The sequence below is a fragment of the Neopsephotus bourkii genome, unplaced genomic scaffold (genome assembly GCF_033783945.1).
Source record: "Neopsephotus bourkii isolate Nb327-2 ecotype Australia unplaced genomic scaffold, CSIRO-AGI_Nbou_v1 NB_891, whole genome shotgun sequence".
NCBI lineage: Eukaryota > Metazoa > Chordata > Aves > Psittaciformes > Psittacidae > Neopsephotus > Neopsephotus bourkii.
In genome coordinates, this window is record NW_026901385.1 from 266133 (window position 1) to 283015 (window position 16883).

The following is a 16883-nucleotide window of genomic DNA, read 5'->3' on the forward strand; positions in this document are numbered from 1 at the left end:
TAAGCCTTGGCTGCTCCTGGGTGTCAAGGTGGCTTTTTGGGGCTCCCTGTGGCCATGCATGGACCCCGTCCCTGGAGCATGTGGGTTTCAGTGCTCAGAGGTGTGTTTGATGCATGGTGACTGTGCAATTGGGTCTGATAGACCCAGAGATGAGGTTTTCATGCAAAATAGAGCCTTTTTGGTAAATTTAATTAACCAATGCCTGCATCCAGCCCATGGTTGTGTCTTACGAGCTGGCCTCTGCAGATGCAGGATGCTCTGGTCCTCCATGGGCTTCGTTTCCTCTTCCCAAAGCCCTGGGTTTGCACTTGGATGCTGTCTGGAGCAAAACCCATCAGATTTGGGGAGGGGGAAATATCCCTCCATGGCCTAACTCATGCTTTGCAGGGGCATTGGGTCACAATCCCTGGAGCCAAAGGGTTGGTGGTGGCCACTGAGTCCAAGCCGCACTGAACCCACTGAGGGGGGGGAATGAAAACAATTAGGGATTCATAATATATTATTGTAGTTTTATATCTATATATAGTTATTTCCTTTGGATAACCCCCATACCCAGGACCCATTTCCCCCGACATGGTTGTGTTTTCACCCCCTTAGTGCACAAGTTTGCTCATGCAGGTCGCACAGGCAGAGCCATAACAGCTCTTATGAGCCCAGGCAGTGACTACGAGTGGTGTTCGAATGGGACCAGCTGGGATTTGGGTTTTGGTGAGAAGGGAGGGGGACAGACAGGCAATCCTGGGATGAAAATCCCCATCTCCCACAGCTTTCTCAGTAGTGAAGGGGACGATGCCTTCCTGCGTCCCCAGCATCCCCTTTTGGGACCTCGTATTGAATTTCCCCCTGAATCTGAGCCCCCGAGGCATTCCCTCATCAAACAAACTAAAGAATCCCATAGGTAAATATTAATTATAACTAATTATTAGGGGCACAGCATGACCCTGATCCCGAGGGGCCCGAGCTGGAGCTTTCCTTCATTATTTGCTGTGTTATTTGGGTGTCGGGGGCCCGCGGCGCTGGGTGGGAAATCACGGCAGAGCCACAGGGATTATTATTATTATTAATATTATATATATATATGTATTTTTACCATTTTTGTTTCATTTTCCTCTTTATTTGGACATCGCAGAAATAGCCCTGTGGAGTGAAGTGCAACATACACAATATCTCAGAGAAGGAGGAAAGAAAACCTTGCCCGGAGGTCGGTCACTCAGCCGCAAACAGAAACAAGGAACAAGCCCTCGCCAAGAGGCGCTTTTTTTTTTTTTGTTGTTTTTTTACCTCTTTTTTAAATGCACATCATGCAAAATAGTTCAAAAGAAAGATTAGAAAAGAGAAGTCAAAGAAAAACCCCACGAGAGATTCGCCCAAGCCCTCGAAAGAGCAGAAAACCCCGAGTGCTGCTCGACCCGGGGAGGGAATCGCTGCCCTCCGGCATCTCCAAGTGTTTGGCACTCTTGTGATTACATCAGGTTAGTTTATCTAGATTATCATTTGAATACAGTCTATTAAAGAAACGGCCACAACAGAAGGAAAATAAACCCCAAACCAAACAAGTCACCACACTACAGACTGCAGGGTCGTTAGAAAAGCCGAGCACCCCCCCACCCCCCTGTACATATAAAATCTGTCCCTTTGCTCACAGCAACCAAGAAATACAAGCTTTAAAAAATAGCCAGCGCTTCTTCCTCTAGGCCCTTCCTTTATAAAAGTTTGGGGGTTTCCCCCTCGAGAACCTTAAAACGTGACTAAAATGAAAGAGATATTTATATATTTTATATAGTTTTCCAACATCCAAAGACATCAACATAAAAAACAAACCAACCTCGGAAGGAAAGGGGGAGCGTGGTACATCCAAGTGCACGGATTCATTTTTGCAAGGTTAAATAATGTAAACAAGGTGCCCGCTGGGAATGCCCCTGGAAAGGGGGGAGACCCTTCTGCCCCTTCCATCTTTTACCCCCCCCCCTTTTTCCCTTTTCCCCCCCCCGCCCCGATCTCGCTTGGCGCAGGGTTCATCAGACCCAGAGGAGGAATCGCGAGTGATTGCGAGCCGCGGTGTCGCTGCCTCCGTTCATCCCTTGTGCCGCAGGTTGGGATACTGGGATACGGGATTGGGGGGGGGGGGGGTATTTTCCGCGATTCTCTCGTTTTCCAGTGCTTTATCCGTAGTTTGGTGGCCGTGGCTGGGCAGGGCTCCTGGAGGGCAGAGGCTGCGCTGCTGTGCGACGGGGACGGCTCTCCGAGTGCTCGCTCAGCATACGGGCGCTGCGGTCTTGCCGGGGGGGTTGGTGGTGGTTATTTTCTGCCCATAACCTGTGCCATCGTAAACCGAACCCCCCGCCCCCCGCTCCCAGGGTGTCCCCGGGGAGGATTTAAACATCAGGAGGGGCTTTTTCCGAGAGGTTCTGTAGCACATCATCGATTCGATCGTCTTCAATAACCACTAGAAAGCAGAAGAAAACCCCAGCGTAACCGTGGTGAATGCTCTGCTCCCCAAGCCCAAGGTCACCCCGCGGTGGTGGGCACCCTGGGGTGGGTTTTGGGGGGTCGGTTCCATATCCCTGGTGTGATGGGTGGCAGAGCCAGCACAAAGCCTGATGTTTTGGGGGGGTACCTGGTGTGCTGTCCTGTCCCCAGGGAGGGTACCCGGTACCCAGCACAGTGCCTGGTGCCCTTCCTACACCCCGGGGATGGTCCCCAGGGCATGGTGGCTTGTCCCTGAGAAAGGTCCCTTTACCCCTATGCCCTGGGGATTGTCCCCGGGACACGATGCTCTGTCCCCTGGGAAGACCCCTGCTGCCCTACAGCCCGGGACACTCTTCCATGTCCTTAGGAAGGTCCTTGATGCCCGACACCCCGGGGAAGATCCCTGGGGCACTGTGCCTGACACCTCGCAGCGACCCCGCTGCATCGTGCCTGTCCCTGGGGACAGTCCCCGGTGTCCTGTATTCCTGCGGAAGGTCCCTGGGACGCGGTGCCCCGCACCCCATAGGCACCCGGCGCACACGGTACCATCCCCAGGGATGCTCCCCGCTCCCCTGCATCCCTGGCAGGTCCCGAGGACGCGATGCCCGGTACCCCGCGGGGTGCTCCCCATCCCCGGGGACGCTCCATCCCCCGTGCCCGCCGCCGCCCGTCCCCGCCGCACCCACCTCTCTTGCTGCGGCCGATCTGCCCCAGCTTGGGGGGCCGCTTGCCCTGCCCGCCGGCGAGGAGCCCGTCGGGGCCGCGGAGCCGAACGGGGAACGGCAGCTGCCCCACGGCCGCGTCCCCCGCCAGCTGCCCCTCGCCGTAGGGCGGCCCCTCCGACATAGGAGCGGCGGGGGGGGGGCCGCCGCCGCCGCCGCCCCCCGACAGCCTCCCGGGGCGCGGGGCCCGCGGGCCCGGGGCAGCGGCGCAGCGGGGCGCGGGGCGGCCGCCCCGTCACATCCCGGCCGGGCCCGGCGCTGCTGGCGGCTCCGCGGCTGCGGCGGCGGCTCCGGCGGCGGCAGCGATAGAGGAGCGGGGGGCGGGACCGGGCGGGACGGGGCGGGAGAGGTTCGGCCCCCGGGACCGGCCCCGGCACCGCCCTCGGTGGGCGACCCCCCGGGGATCCCCCGGGGCTGCCCCATCGGAGCGTCCCGCAGAGTCCCGGGAGCCCGGAGCTGCCCCAGAGCATGGCCAAGGAGCCCGGAGCTGCCCTAGAGCATCCCCAGGGAGCCCGGAGCTGCCCCAGAGCATCCCTATGGAGTCCGGAGTTGCCCCACAGCATCCCCAGGGAGCCCGGAGCTGCCCCAGAGCATGGCCAAGGAGCCCGGAGCTGCCCTAGAGCATCCCTAGGGAGCCCAGAGCTGCCCCACAGCATCCCTAGGGAGCCCGGAGCTGCTCTAGAGCATCCCTAGGGAGCCCGGAGCTGCCCCAGATCATGCCCAAGGAGCCCGGAGCTGCCCCACAGTGTCCTTGTGGAGCCTTGAGCTGCCCTACAGCATCCCTGAGGAGCCAGAAGCTGCCCCACAGCTCCGTCTGGGGAACTCAGCACCTGTCCCCAGGGAGTGTGGGCTCAGCCCCACATCTGCCCACCAGAAATGAGCCATTGTGGGGCCTCTGGCACTCCGGGGGGGGGCTGCAATGCACAGAGTCAGTCAGGGCTGTGGGTCCCCAGGACGTGGCCCTGCACAAGCTGCTCCTGGGGGATTGCCAAAGGGCTTTGGGGTGGCTGAGAACTTTCCAATGGACTTTTTCCTAGCAGTGCTGCCACAGCAGAGCAGCTCATTGTGGTCATTGCCCAGCAAAGGGCCAGTCTGGGGAAGACCAGGGTTATAGTTCTATACAGCCCCTAGATATATGGGGGGGGCGGGGGGGAGGGTTCTGGCATCCGTGGTGCATCCTCTGCAAAGCTGAGCTGTGGGCACAGTGTGGAAGGCAGCAAAAAGCCCATTTCCACAGGCTGGGTTATAACAGCTCTGCTTGTGGATTACTCCGGAATCCATGGGCTCGAAAGGGCCGTAAGATCATCCAGTTCCAGCAGCCTGCACCAGGCAGGGACACCACAATATAACAAAGACTGGGCTGTGCTTTCAATATAGGACTTGCAAGCGGCTCGGACTGAAGCTGAGCAGGACCCGGTCAGGATGGGGGGTCCCATGGCCAGGGGCTGGGATGTGCTGCTCCCGTATCCAAACCCTGCGTTTCCCAAGCCCTCAGCTCCAGGAGCCCCGCTCCCGCACACCCCCGAGCTCTCAGCTCCTTACATAAGGTTGCGTCTCCGCCCGAGCTATCACGGGGGAAAGATGGAAACAGGAGGAGAAGGGGATGGGGAAAGCACAGCCCCCCCACAAGGGTATTTTTAGGCTCTGTGTGACAGTGACAGCTCTGATCCCCCAGCAAGGCGCAGAGGCCGCATCCTGCCCCGCTCCGCCAAGGGGTGCATGTCCATGGGTCCCTCACGCTGCTCCTGAGGAGGGGATGAGGCCGTTTGGGGTGCTTGGTCCCCAGGAACCACAGGGAGAAGAGGGAGGGCTCGGCCATCTGGATCCTGGCTTTTCCCACTGGGATTCTGGGTTTCTGGCACGCAGGCAGTGTGCAGGCAGGCAGCCACCGCCATCTACAGCTGATGTTCCATGTGCTCTTCCCCCAGATCCTGGGGGTTTTGGATGTTCCTACTCCAGGCCCCTAAAACAGGGGCTGCCCACTTGGTGCTTAATCTAAACCTCAGTGCCCCCACAGCAAGCACGAACTGGAGTGGCACATTGGGTTTGTTAACCCTGGTGGGTGCTGGCACTGCATGTGATCTGTGGGAAAATGAGGGATTTGGGAGTTCTCCTTTTGTGGATTCAGTGCTGCAAATGAGGGGCCAGTGGGGTCAGATTCGGTGGGGGGGGAACAGGATCCCAACCCCAACCTTGATCACAGCTTGGGGTGACCTCCCCTGCTCCAGGGCTCATCAGCACAGCCTCACCCCTGTAACAATCTGAGACAAACACGCTTTTGAGCCCATTTTATTACTTTACGCCCTATTTGGCTATCCCAGCTCAAGCCACAGTGTGTTTCCGCCCCATTCTCGTGTCCTGGTGCAATACAGTCCCAAACCCACATTGCAGATGATGGCAGAATCACTTGTGTTCACACACAAACCCACTCCCTGGGTGCCAGTGTGGCTGGAATTCTGCAGCCTCTGAGAATCCTCAATATGCTTTATTTCCCCCCACTATGTTTTATAATCCATGTAACGGCCTGCAGGTTTATGAAGCAAACCCTTGGAGTCCAACTCCTAACAGAAGAGCTTCACTGTGTCTCCCAGCCAAGCACCAAGCCCGTTGTGAGGACTCACCTCTGGAGCACGATGTGAACCCCCATCAGCTGCACATCACCTTTAAGCCCCAGCTCTGGCCCCCAAGTTGAAGCACCCGCTCATTCAAGCTCCCTCCCCTTCCCTAGACCCAAGCAGTGAGGTGAGGACACCCCTTTGTGAGAGGAGAAACGCTCCCCCCTGCAGGCACTGACTTTAACTGTTGTAGAGAGGAACCACCCTGGCGATGCCCTGCCGGCAGATGGGGCACCGCCGGGGCTCAGGCAGCGCCCGGTAGCACTCACTGCAGGAGCACACGTGCCCACACTCCAGGAACACGCAGGATTTGGTGTTGCTCAAGCAGATGACACAGGCGTTTTTGAGTGTCTCTCCCCCCTCCACGTTCATTTCCCTCATGAGGCGCTCCTGGGCCTGCCGGAACTCATCCTGCATCTGCCTGAGGTGCTGCCGCTCGCGGTGGTGCTGGTACTGCTTCCGCAGGATGACAAAGAGGATGGCACATGTAGCAAAGCCAAAAACCACAGTCAGGATTTTCCAGAACCGGACGCTGGATTCGTGCCTGTGGAGCAAGGAGTCGAAGTCCATGGCGCTCAGGTAGTAGGGCATGCCCTGCTTCGGGGGCTGCAGCTTGATGGTGGCGTTATCCAGGACCAGCTCGCCCACCCCGGTCAGCGCCGTGCCCACCTTCAGCATCTGCTCCGTCTCCTGGATGCCCTTGGGGCGCTCCCCGCTGATGTAGTGGCCAATGACATCCGTGAAGGACTGGACAGAGGGGTGGAATTTCTCATACACCGTCTCCAGGCTGAGCTCGGCTGCATCCAGAGGCTTCATCACCCTCACGGTGATGCTGGCGGCGCCTTCCTCTGCAGGGACCAGGTCAAAGGGAGTTGTGTTGGTTCTCTGGTGGATGATCTTCTCATAGTCATTCCTGGAGAAGGGGATGAAGCAAAGGTGAGGGCTAGGGTGTCCCCAAAGGCCTGTTTTGGGGATTAACAGACATGATGATGATCATCAGGGGCTGGAGCACCTCCCGTATGAAGTCAGGCTGAGAACATTGGGGCTGTTCAGCCTGGAGAAGAGGAGCTGCGTGGAGACCTCAGAGCAGCTTCCAGTGTCTGAAGGGGGTTGCGAGGATGATGGGGAGGGACTCTTCATCAGGGACTGGAGTGACAGGACAAGGGGTGATGGGTTCAAACTGAAACAGGGGAAGGTCAGGTTGGAGATAAGGCAGAAGCTCTTCCCTGTGAGGGTGCTGAGGCGCTGGCACAGGGTGCCCAGAGAGGCTGTGGCTGCCCCATCCCTGGCAGTGCTCAAGGCCAGGTTGGACACAGGGGCTTGGAGCAAGCTGCTCCAGTGGAAGGGGTCCCTGCCCATGGCAGGGGTTGGAACTGGACGAACTCTAAGGTCCCTTTCAACACAAACCAGGCTGGGATTCTATGATTCTATGTTAGAAACTATGGCAGTGCCTGGGAATGGTCACGTAGTACTTAGGGCTGCTGTGGGTTCAGGTCTGAAGCACCTCCATCAGTCTGCCCATGTGTGATGGTATTTCGGTGTGTCAGGCCCTCTGGGGCACTTTGGCTGCTGTGAGAGCTGGAGGTTTGTGTGCCCTGGGCACATACCAGAGGTGTGTCGTTCGGTTCCACACCATCTTGTGCTCTTGCAGCGTCAGCCGCTGCACGACGCCCTTGCAGTTCTCCACAAACTGGCTGCTCAGGGTCTCCTTCACGGACTGCACCACCCCTGAAAGAGAAACACAACGTGTGTGTGAGCTGCTCCCCAGCCGCACACGGGTACGGGCAGGATCTCAACACCATGGGGGCACAAGAGCCAGGAGCCTGTGGAATGTGCAGTTCAGAGCCAGTGCCCACCTGACAGGGTGAATACAGCCTGGGCTGGAAAGGGCCTCAAAGCTCATGCAGCTCCAAGCCCCTGCCATGGGCAGGGACACCTTCCACTAGCGGGAGAGAAAAGGAGAGGATGTGCCCCTAACCCCCCTCCCCGTATAGGTATATACATACACACACACATATATATATATACACACATATATAACCTGTGTAGCTGCATGCCGCAGGCCCTGCCCCTACCTTCGATGACCGCGTAGGGCACGCAGCGCCCCGGCGCTTCCAACAGCACCGCCCGTAGGTCCCCGTCCAGCCGGACCCTCCTGGCGCCCTGCGGGGTGGGAAACGGAGCCCGCAGCTCAGGCGGTAGGACCAGGCCGCGGCTTCGGCGACGGGACCAGGCCGCGGCTCCGGGACCAGGCCGCGGCTCCGGCGACGGGACCAGGCCGCGGCTCCTGCCCGGGCCCATGCGCTCCCCCTGGGACCCCCGTTACCCACCTCGAGGCCGCGGGCGACGCGGGCCCTGTGCCGGTACACGGAGCAGACGAGGGCGGTGAGCGCGGTGCTGGCAGCCAGCAGCGCGGCCTGCGCCAGCGAGGGCCGCCCGCCGCCCTCCATGGCCGCTGCTGTTACCGCGGCAACCGGCCGCGAGTGATGACGCACTCAGCGGCGCTCTGGCCCCTGACTCCGCCACCATAGAGACGGTGGGTCCTCCACGGCGGGCGGGGGGGCTCAGCTGGGGATGGAGTCGCAAAGACCCCTCCGAAAAGGGCCTTGTTTTGGCCACCCAAACCCAGCCCCACAGCCCCATGGGGCCTGGAGGGGTCTGCCCGTATCCCGGCCCCCCTATGGAGGGTAAATCCAGCTCATGGGGGGAGCAGGACAGATCCCCCCCGAGTGTTGGAGGGGGGAACAAGCTCCATAAGCTCCAGCCCCACAAGCTCTGGATCCCATCAGGATCTTGGTACGGGGCCCAAATCCTAACACCCCGCCATGGCGCTGGGGGAGAACCCCAGCGTGTCCTGCCCCCCTTCATCCCAAAGAGCCTGGGGGGGCGACCCCAAATCCCACCCCTGCAAATCCTGGGGGGTGTCAGGCCAAAGCCTCCTCCACCCCCCGATGGGTCCAAACACCAGCCCCATAGCACCTTGCGGAGCACCGTGGTGTGGGGCAGCAGGCCCCCACCATAGCCCCAAAGTCCCCCCCATGTTGGAGCCATGGCTGGGCATGGGATCTATAGGGAAGCAGCCCCCAGACCCATTTCAAAGGCTCCGTCTTGCACAGCCCATGCAGGATCCTTGTCAGCCCTGTGCTGGGGACACACACACACACAGAGACCCTGCTCCCCCCCATCTCCCATTCCCTTTGCTATTGCTTATTCTGGAAAAGCAGCAAAACAGGAGGAAAAAGCAGGGATTTGGGGTAAATGAGCTGATTTTCAGGCCCTGGTGCTGCTTTTGGGGTGGGAGGTGGGGGCTGTGGGCAAACCCCCCTCTGCAGTGGGGGTAAAAGGGGCCGAAACCCCCTCGCAGCCTTGTGCCACCCCCAGCTCTGTATAGATCTATAGATACATATATATAACAGCAAGTTGCCATGGCTACGGCGAGAGCTCTGCCAGCCTCGGTGCTGCAGGGAGGGTGCAGAGAGCGCTGGGTGCCCCCAGCCTGCTTTGGCTCGCCTTTGGAGGGGTAAATTCGGTTTAACCCCCCATTTTCCTCGGTGCTGAGCTTAACTCTTCCTCTCCCGTGGTGCAGGTGACACACAGGCGCTGCTACACCGCAGAAAACACACGCTGGTTTATTATGGCCGCTGTGGAGGAGGCACGAGAGCAGGTTTGTGTGTGGGAATGCGGGGGTGCATCACACACACACCCCCCCCAAAGGGCTCTGCCTTGCGAATGAAGCCGCTGTCTTGTCCGCATCCATCCCCAGAGGGGGTCCAGGTTCAGCCGGTCCCCGCCATGGGGTGCGGGTGGCTCAGCACGCCATGGAGGCTGCAGCCCCGCATCTCCCTGGCCAGGCGCAGCACGGCCGCACGCTCAGCGCCGTCCCCCCGCGGTGCCCCGCTGCCGAAGGCCTCATCCTCCTCCTCCTCCAGGATGGAGCTGAGGCGCGGGGCGCAGCGGGTGCGCTCGGCCGGCGGGCGGTAGGGACACTTGGCGTTGAGCAACCGGCGCAGGGGCACCAAGGGCACGATGGCATCGCCCAGGAGCTGCTGCTGGACGTGGCGGAAGTCGTTCTGCCTCTTGAGCCGCTTGAACTCGTTGAAGGCGGACGAGGAGGTCTGGTAGAGGAGCAGGGCCATGGCGCGTGCCTTGTCGGCCTTGGACACGAGGACTGCGTGGCACCGCAGCACCACCGCCTTGTTCTTCACTTGGTGCCTGTAGACCCAAGCGAACACCTTGGGGTGCCGGCGGTCGGCGGCGCAGTAGGTGATGCGGTGCAGGAGGTACGCGTGGCCTGGCCGCCGGGCCCCCTTCTCGCACGGGCTCATGCGGATGCCTTGAGGTCCCAATGTCAGCTTCATCTTCACCCCGCCGGCTCCCGCGTCGCTCTTCGCCCAGATCTTGCCCACCGCCTCCTCCGTGCAGCCCTCGCCCTTGGCGTGCAGGGTGACGGCGTTGCCCAGGTACCTCACCGTGTACGTCGGGTCCTCTTTGTTCAGCTCCACTTTCTGCCGCTTGCCACGGAAGACGCTGCCCAGTCGCTCCAGCGGGCATTCGGGCAGGAGGTCCGGGCAGGAGCGCAGGAACCCGGCCAGCAGCGCAGCGTAGCTCAGCCCCGGCCCCAGGCTCTTGCTCTTGCACTTACGTTCGTTCTCCACCAGCACAAACTTGCTCCGGCGCCAGGGCAGCATCTCCGCTGTGCCGAGGGGCTCTCCACGCTCCTCTAATCCCGGCCGCAGCAGCCCCCACCGACCCGCTTGCAAGCAGAGAGGGTCCCCCCGCAACCCCCCCGCACCCCAAATCTGTTTTCTGGGGGGTTCTCCCAGCACCCCCCCACCCAGGGGGGTGGGTGTGTGTGTGTGAAGCCCCTACCCCAGCGCCGTGGGATGTGGATGCCGTTATCCCGGTGCCGTCTGCTCAGCGGAGGATGCGGAGATGCTGCTTCCTGCGCCTGCTGCTGGGATCGGCGGCTGCGGGGATGCAGCTCTCCGAGGGCTGCTCCACCTCCCCGCGTCGCCCCGGCCCCGAGGATGCGGGGAAACGCCGGGAAACGTCGGCAAACGTCCCCCTCCTCCCAGTGCGCGCCGCCGGACGCGCGCCCGCTCCGTGCTCGGGTAAGGAGATGCTGGGAAATAACCGCAATCCTCCCGGCACCCATGCAGCAGCCGGACCCCAGCGCCAGCTCCAGGGGGAGATCAGGGCAGGATGCAGGGGGTGATGTTGGGGAGAGTTGGATGTCAGCTTCTGGCCCTGGTACGAGGAAAGGGGGGGGTTCTCCCCAGACCTGAGCATTGCACAAGGGGTTTGCAGATCCTGAAGGTTTGCTGGCGTTTTTTCCTCCAGAAACCTCATTTTTTACCCCCATTATACCCAAGCCAGCGAGACCTCCTCGCTGCTCCTCTTGGACCGAGCTCTTGGCTTTTCACTTGTTGCTTTTCACTCCATTTGAGGCCTTGGGACAGTTTTTCTCTGGAGAACATGAAATGTTGCCCCACAGCACAGCCTAGGGGGGATTTTGGGGGAGCTGTGTGGTGGTACCTGTGAGATTTTAACCCTACTGTGGAGCCTGGGGCTGTTCAGGGCTCAGCTCTTAGCTCAAACACTGTTTTCCACCTATGGGGCTTCTTGTGGATGCAGCAGGGGGACCCCTGGGCTTGGAGACACACAAAGAACCCTTGGGATTGACACATGGGGAGGAGAAAGGGGTAAAACAACAGGTTTAGTCCAGTTTAGGCTAGGTTTTCTTTCCCTCCCCGGTTTTTGGGGCATCACACCACATGATGGGGCACAAGAGCATCTGTGGCCCATTTCAGTTGGGAAAACAACCAGGATTTGCACTTGGAAAGCTGAAACTAAAGCTCTGTGCTGATTCAGGGCTGCCAAATCCTCTTCTAGCTGCCTGTTGCCTAACCTTGCAAGTAGCTAACTGTTGTCATTAGGTTTCAGGGTGAACAGTGTGCAGAAGGTGGGTTGTACCATCATCTCATGGGACAATACTGATCTCAGTGTCCCGGATTTGGTTTCTTGGGGTTCCTGTGTCCTCTCACTGTCCCACACTCTATTCTCAGCTCAAGGCATTTGTACCACACCGGAGACTGCTGCCAGTTCAGTTTCATGTTCCAGCCTGTCGTGGCTTGTCAGTAGCAACCCAGCACCAAGATTTGCTCCCAAAACCGGCAGGGAAGGTCAAAATCCTCCCCAGATCCAGCAAACTGAACAAAACCCGCAGTAATGAATCAGTGAGGGCTGGAATACCCATTTGTGCAGCCAGAAAATGGGGCAAGAAGCTCCTCCAGCAAGGGAGAGGAAGAGATATCTTTAATTAAAGAGCAATTTGCTGATCAGCCCAGCATCCTGGGAGTGCTTTAACCCATGGGGGCTGATTCCCATCGAAGCACCAGCAGAACTGGGGTTGAGGGTATCCCAAAATGGGTTTTGTCAGCTCTACCTTCAGCCAGCTTTCCCTGCTGCCTGGCAGTGGTAGTTAAAAGAAGTGGGAATATGTGGTGTGTATATATATGTATATATAATTCCTTCTGGTTTCAATCAAATTAATGTATTTCTTTTGATCTCACCGATCAGGACCTGTTGTTTCTTCTCCCTCAGGGGTGATTTAATGACATTTTCACTGTGAAGCAGCACAACCAGTTTTCAACTGGGAATGAAAGGAAAACAACGCATTGAGGCAGCAGCAGTGGGAAAACGCTCCTCTGGGATGGAGAAAGGAGGAGGTACAAACGGGACAAAGTGGAAAGCATGAGGCAGCAGATGGGGCGGGGACAGGGGACACCCTGAGCGTGATGCTCGGGGGGGTCAGGGCTGTCCCTAGGGATGCTCCCCATGGTTCCCTGCGGGGCGTTATCCCGGCAGTGCTGCCCAACCTATTTTCCAGGCGAGGAAATATTTAACCACGGCGTCAGCGGGCAGGGCAGGCAGGGGCAGGAATGGAGGGTGACAGGAAGCACCCAGCCCCTGCTGCTCCCCCGACAGAGCGCCTCCAGCTCCTGCTGCGCCGCAGCCGGGAGGCCAAGAACTGCGCCTACTGCCCCTACAGCCGGTTCCCGGTGGGCGCCGCGCTTCTCACAGCCAGCGGGGAGATCTTCTCCGGTAAGCTGAGGCTTGTGATCCCCCTCCTTGTGTTTTGGGGTCCCTTTGGCCGTGCATGGGGTGTAGAGGGGTTGCTGGGACGTGCTGCACCTCCCCGAGTCGCCTCTTTGGCAGTCGCCATCCCAGAGTGAGCCAAAGATTGCAGTGCATGGGAAAAGAGGGGAATGTGTTGGGAACAGCCCAGGATGGGGTGTTGCACACTAAAAATGGTGGGGGGTTTTTTGCACATTCACTAATAAATAGCTCACTTGGAGCGTTTTGGGGTGGCTGAGTGGGTGCTGGGGGCTTCCCCACAGGGTGCAACGTGGAGAACGCCTGCTGCAGCCTCGGGGTGTGTGCTGAGCGCACTGCCATCCAGAAAGCCATCTCCGAGGGGCACACCAGCTTCAGGGCCATGGCCATTGCCAGGTAAGGGCACAGCGAGGGAGGGGAATGGGGGGGGGGAGCGGGAAAACCTTCCATGGACCCAAGGGGCAGCTTCTGCTGCAGCGGCCCCAGTGTTCTGCTGGGGGAATATAGGTTTCTGCATGGTTATTTTGGAGGAAATGAGGGCAAATGTGCTGTAGCAGGAAGGTCTTCTGCAGGTGTTCCTCCCCTACCTGTGATCATAAGACTGAGCTCTGTGCCATTCTCCTTTGGCAGTGACATGGGGGACACCTTCATCGTACCCTGTGGTGCCTGCAGACAAGTGATGAGAGAGGTGACAGCGCACGCGGGGGTCCCGTGTCTCATCCCCTGACACCAGGAATCTCCCCCTAAACCCCCCTGAGGTGCAAACATGGGGGTTGCAACCCCCTGTCCCCAGCCCCAGGCTCCTGAAACTGCACATTCCTATGGGAAAAGGGTTTTCCTCCCTGTCCCTTGGGAGCGGGTGCCCAGGGTAATCCATTAACTCACCCTTCCCAGGGGGTTTATTGCTGCTGGGAGATCCACGTGCAGAGGCTGTCTCTGGAGCTGTTGCCATGACTTGGGCAAGCCTGAAAATGAGGGGTTTCCTGCAAAAGCCAAGCTCCAAGGGGAGCCCATCCCACTCTCACCTCACTGCTCCCCGCGGACACCCCGGCCCCTGCAGCCCATTTTGGGATGGTTAATATTTAATGGGTGGCAGGGCTCAGAGTGAAGACCAGATTCCGCAGGTCTGAAGGCATCAGGGCTCACCCTGAGGGGGCAGACCCACACACTGTGAGCCCAAAATACCCCCTGCGGGAGGTGATGCTGAAAAGCTGACCCAAACCACATGCAATAGAGGGAGATGCTCCCTGTGGAGGTGGCCACAAAGGGCTCTCTAGAGCAAGCTGCTCTAGTGGAAGGTGTTCCTGCCCATGGCAGGGGGTGGTACTGGATGAGCTTTAAGGTCCCTTCCAACCCATTCTATGATTCTATGGTTGTCTGGGTAATTAGAAGAAGAAATGGAGGTTTTGCATAGGCACTTCTCCCCTCTCTACCCCTCCAGTTCGGCACAGACTGGGACGTCTACCTGACCAAAGCAGACGGCAGCTACATCGTCAAGAGGCTGGAGGAGCTGCTGCCGCTCTCCTTCGGCCCTGAGGACCTGAAGAAGGTGTGAGCAGCATGGCTGCAGCAGCCGTGGCTCTTTGGCAGCAGGGGAGCATGGTTTTCCCCCAGTTGCCTGGTGTGTAAGCAGCTTTCTGGGACAATGTGATGGGAAATACATTTATAGTGTTAAATTCACCATTCCTCTCGTGATCACCTGATTCAGCACTGAACAAGTGAAATCAAACTGTAGAAATGCCCTGTTATTAGGAAAGGAAAGTGTGCAGGTACTGCTGCAGGCGAGGGGGTAGCTCACAGACAGAGGGTTTGATGCACAGCTCAGGCTTGGGCTTGTTGGTACAGAAACCACTCCTAAACTGTGCAAAGTCATTGTAGTGGGAAAATGCTGGATATTTCAGCTCCAAAGGAGAAGGGAAAGCAAAAAGGAAAAGCTCCATCCACCCTGGCAGTTATTAATAAGCCAGTTCAGATTAGGTGCCATGCTGGAAGTGGTTATCACACCGAGCGTGTCCTTTGCTCGCTTCTCTCCAGCTTGTTTTCTTTGCCTTTATTCAGTTTGTGGGAATGAAGAAGGAAAGGAGGTGTTGAGGGCTTTGGGAGGGTTTTAAATCTCCACAATAATGCTGCTTTCTGATTGTACTATTAATTGAATCATGCACAGTGACAAATGAATGTGTTACAGCTCCCACCCAGCACGCTGCCTATGCCCAAGTGAAATAAAGACAGTCATGGTTTACCTCCTGTGGTTGCAGCCAATGGTGAAGCACAGGGCAGGGGAAACGGGTGCCTGAGCAGAGCAGGAGGGTGCTGGTGCCGCAGGTAGGACATGGCCAGGACACTCCATGGCCCAGTGCGGCCAGGGCAATGCTGCCCACACAGCCAAGGCCCTCCTGCCCTCCCCTGCATGGGCCATGCCCAGCTCTGACCTGGGAGATGAGGGTGCTGAGGCGCTGGCACAGGGTGCCCAGAGAAGCTGTGGCTGCCCCATCCCTGGCAGTGCTCAAGGCCAGGTTGGACACAGGGGCTTGGAGCAAGCTGCTCCAGTGGAAGGGGTCCCTGCCTGTGGCAGGGGTTGGAGCTGGGTGAGCTTTAAGCTCCCTTCCAACCCAAACCCCTGTGATTCTGTGTGCCCGGCCTTGCACCGGGCTCTGCCCAGGGCAGGGCTCTGCTCCGTGGTGTCCCATGCACCGGGCTGTGCCCCTGCTGTGCACAAGCTGTGCCTGGGGCAGTGCTGTGCTCCTTGCCCTGCCGAGCACCGGCTGTGCCAAGCACAAGGCACACCCAGCTTGCCCTGGATGCACCGGGCAGTGCCTTGGCTGCGCTTGGCTCCACGCTCTGCTGGGCCCAGGCTGTGCCCAGGACAGTGCAAGGTGGTGCCCTGCTCTGTGCCCCTCTCCATGCCTTGCTCCATCCTGCTCTATCCTGCTCCATCCTGCTCCATGCCTCATCCATTCTGCTCCATGCCCCATCCAACCTGCTCCATGCCTCATCCATCCTGCTCCATGCCCTGCTCCATCCTGCTCCATGCCCCATCCAACCTGCTCCATGCCCTGCTCCATCCTGCTCCATGCCCTGCTCCATCCTGCTCCATCCTGCTCCATGCCCTGCTCCATCCTGCTCCATGCCCTGCTCCATCCTGCTCCATGCCCTGCTCCATATCCTGCTCCATGCCCCCTCCATTCTGCTCCATGCCCCGCTCCATCCTGCTCCATTCCCTGCTCCATCCTGCTCCATGCCTCATCCTTTCTGCTCCATGCCCCCTCCATTCTGCTCCATGCCCTGCTCCATCCTGCTCCATTCCCTGCTCCATTCCCTGCTCCATTCCCCGCTCCATCCTGCTCCATGCCCTGCTCCATTCTGCTCCATGCCCCATCCATCCTGCTCCATGCCTTGCTCCATGCCACTCCATGCCCTGCTCCGTCCTGCTCCGTGCCCTGCTTCATGCCCCCCTCCATGCCCTGCTCCATCCAGTTCCATGCCCCATCCATCCCACTCCATGCCCTGCTCCATTCCCTGCTCCATATCCCGCTCCATCCCACTCCATGCCCTGCTCCATCCTGCTCCATTCCCTGCTCCATCCTGCTCCATATCCTGCTCCATGCCCTGCTCCACCCTGCTCCATGCCCTGCTCCATTCCCTGCTCCATTCCCTGCTCCATTCCCTGCTCCATCCTGCTCCATTCCCGCTCCATCCTGCTCCATCCTGCTCCATTCCCTGCTCCATCCTGCTCCATTCCCTGCTCCATCCTGCTCCATCCTGCTCCATTCTGCTCCATTCCCTGCTCCATCCTGCTCCATTCCCTGCTCCATCCTGCTCCATTCCCTGCTCCATCCTGCTCCATTCTGCTCCATTCCCTGCTCCATCCTGCTCCATTCCCTGCTCCATCCTGCTCCATTCCCTGCTCCATGCCCCGCTCCATCCTGCTCCATCCTGCTCCATGCCCTGCTCTACGCCCAGC

General features: G+C 59.1%; 5 protein-coding genes across 6 annotated transcripts in view; 2 read left to right on the plus strand and 3 right to left on the minus strand.

Moving 5' to 3' along the window:
- Positions 1-2142: 2142 nt before the first annotated feature.
- On the minus strand, positions 2143-3387 carry CAMK2N1 (calcium/calmodulin dependent protein kinase II inhibitor 1). The gene is made up of 2 exons (XM_061357382.1): positions 3156-3387; positions 2143-2446 (listed from the first exon to the last, which is right to left on the minus strand). The coding sequence occupies exons 1-2, from the start codon at positions 3313-3315 to the stop codon at positions 2376-2378; spliced, it is 231 nt and encodes a 76-aa protein (XP_061213366.1). The 5' UTR covers positions 3316-3387; the 3' UTR covers positions 2143-2375.
- An 81-nt stretch (positions 3388-3468) lies between these two features.
- The window catches only part of LOC133214472 (caspase-9-like), a 48798-nt gene continuing 35383 nt past the window's right edge, over positions 3469-16883 (plus strand). The window contains exon 1 of the mRNA XM_061357381.1: positions 3469-3484. The gene's annotated coding sequence lies outside the window, so the exon portion shown is untranslated. The remainder of the gene's footprint in view (positions 3485-16883) is intronic.
- MUL1 (mitochondrial E3 ubiquitin protein ligase 1) lies at positions 5982-8350 on the minus strand. 2 transcript variants are annotated; one of them, XM_061357372.1, is made up of 4 exons: positions 8137-8297; positions 7882-7969; positions 7414-7534; positions 5982-6719 (listed from the first exon to the last, which is right to left on the minus strand). In XM_061357372.1, exons 1-4 carry the CDS (start codon positions 8254-8256, stop codon positions 5987-5989), a joined length of 1062 nt encoding a protein of 353 aa, XP_061213356.1. In that variant the 5' UTR covers positions 8257-8297; the 3' UTR covers positions 5982-5986. The 2 variants fall into 2 exon arrangements, with proteins under 2 accessions (XP_061213356.1, XP_061213358.1); XM_061357374.1 differs by lacking the exon at positions 7882-7969 and having other exon boundaries at positions 8137-8350.
- FAM43B (family with sequence similarity 43 member B) lies at positions 9411-10973 on the minus strand. The gene has a single exon (XM_061357375.1). The coding sequence runs from the start codon at positions 10492-10494 to the stop codon at positions 9583-9585; it is 912 nt and encodes a 303-aa protein (XP_061213359.1). The 5' UTR covers positions 10495-10973; the 3' UTR covers positions 9411-9582.
- Positions 9455-15161, plus strand: CDA (cytidine deaminase). Its single transcript, XM_061357376.1, has 6 exons — positions 9455-9470; positions 11750-12309; positions 12410-12910; positions 13207-13318; positions 13553-13610; positions 14364-15161. Exons 3-6 carry the CDS (start codon positions 12748-12750, stop codon positions 14475-14477), a joined length of 447 nt encoding a protein of 148 aa, XP_061213360.1. The 5' UTR covers positions 9455-9470; positions 11750-12309; positions 12410-12747; the 3' UTR covers positions 14478-15161.

Excerpts from the sequence above, each read along its gene's own strand:
- CAMK2N1 (XM_061357382.1), bottom strand. The coding sequence starts at position 3,315 with ATGTCGGAGGGGCCGCCCTACGGCGAGGGGCAGCTGGCGGGGGACGCG. Across the intron at positions 2,447-3,155 it reads GATCGGCCGCAGCAAGAGAG|TGGTTATTGAAGACGATCGA; the intron begins GTGGGTGCGGCG and ends TCTGCTTTCTAG.
- MUL1 (XM_061357372.1), bottom strand. The coding sequence starts at position 8,256 with ATGGAGGGCGGCGGGCGGCCCTCGCTGGCGCAGGCCGCGCTGCTGGCT. Across the intron at positions 7,535-7,881 it reads GCCCTACGCGGTCATCGAAG|GGGTGGTGCAGTCCGTGAAG; the intron begins GTAGGGGCAGGG and ends TTTCTCTTTCAG. Across the intron at positions 6,720-7,413 it reads AACCGAACGACACACCTCTG|GAATGACTATGAGAAGATCA; the intron begins GTATGTGCCCAG and ends CCCCTTCTCCAG.
- FAM43B (XM_061357375.1), bottom strand. The coding sequence starts at position 10,494 with ATGCTGCCCTGGCGCCGGAGCAAGTTTGTGCTGGTGGAGAACGAACGT.
- CDA (XM_061357376.1), top strand. The coding sequence starts at position 12,748 with ATGGAGGGTGACAGGAAGCACCCAGCCCCTGCTGCTCCCCCGACAGAG. Across the intron at positions 12,911-13,206 it reads CAGCGGGGAGATCTTCTCCG|GGTGCAACGTGGAGAACGCC; the intron begins GTAAGCTGAGGC and ends GCTTCCCCACAG. Across the intron at positions 13,319-13,552 it reads AGGGCCATGGCCATTGCCAG|TGACATGGGGGACACCTTCA; the intron begins GTAAGGGCACAG and ends CTCCTTTGGCAG.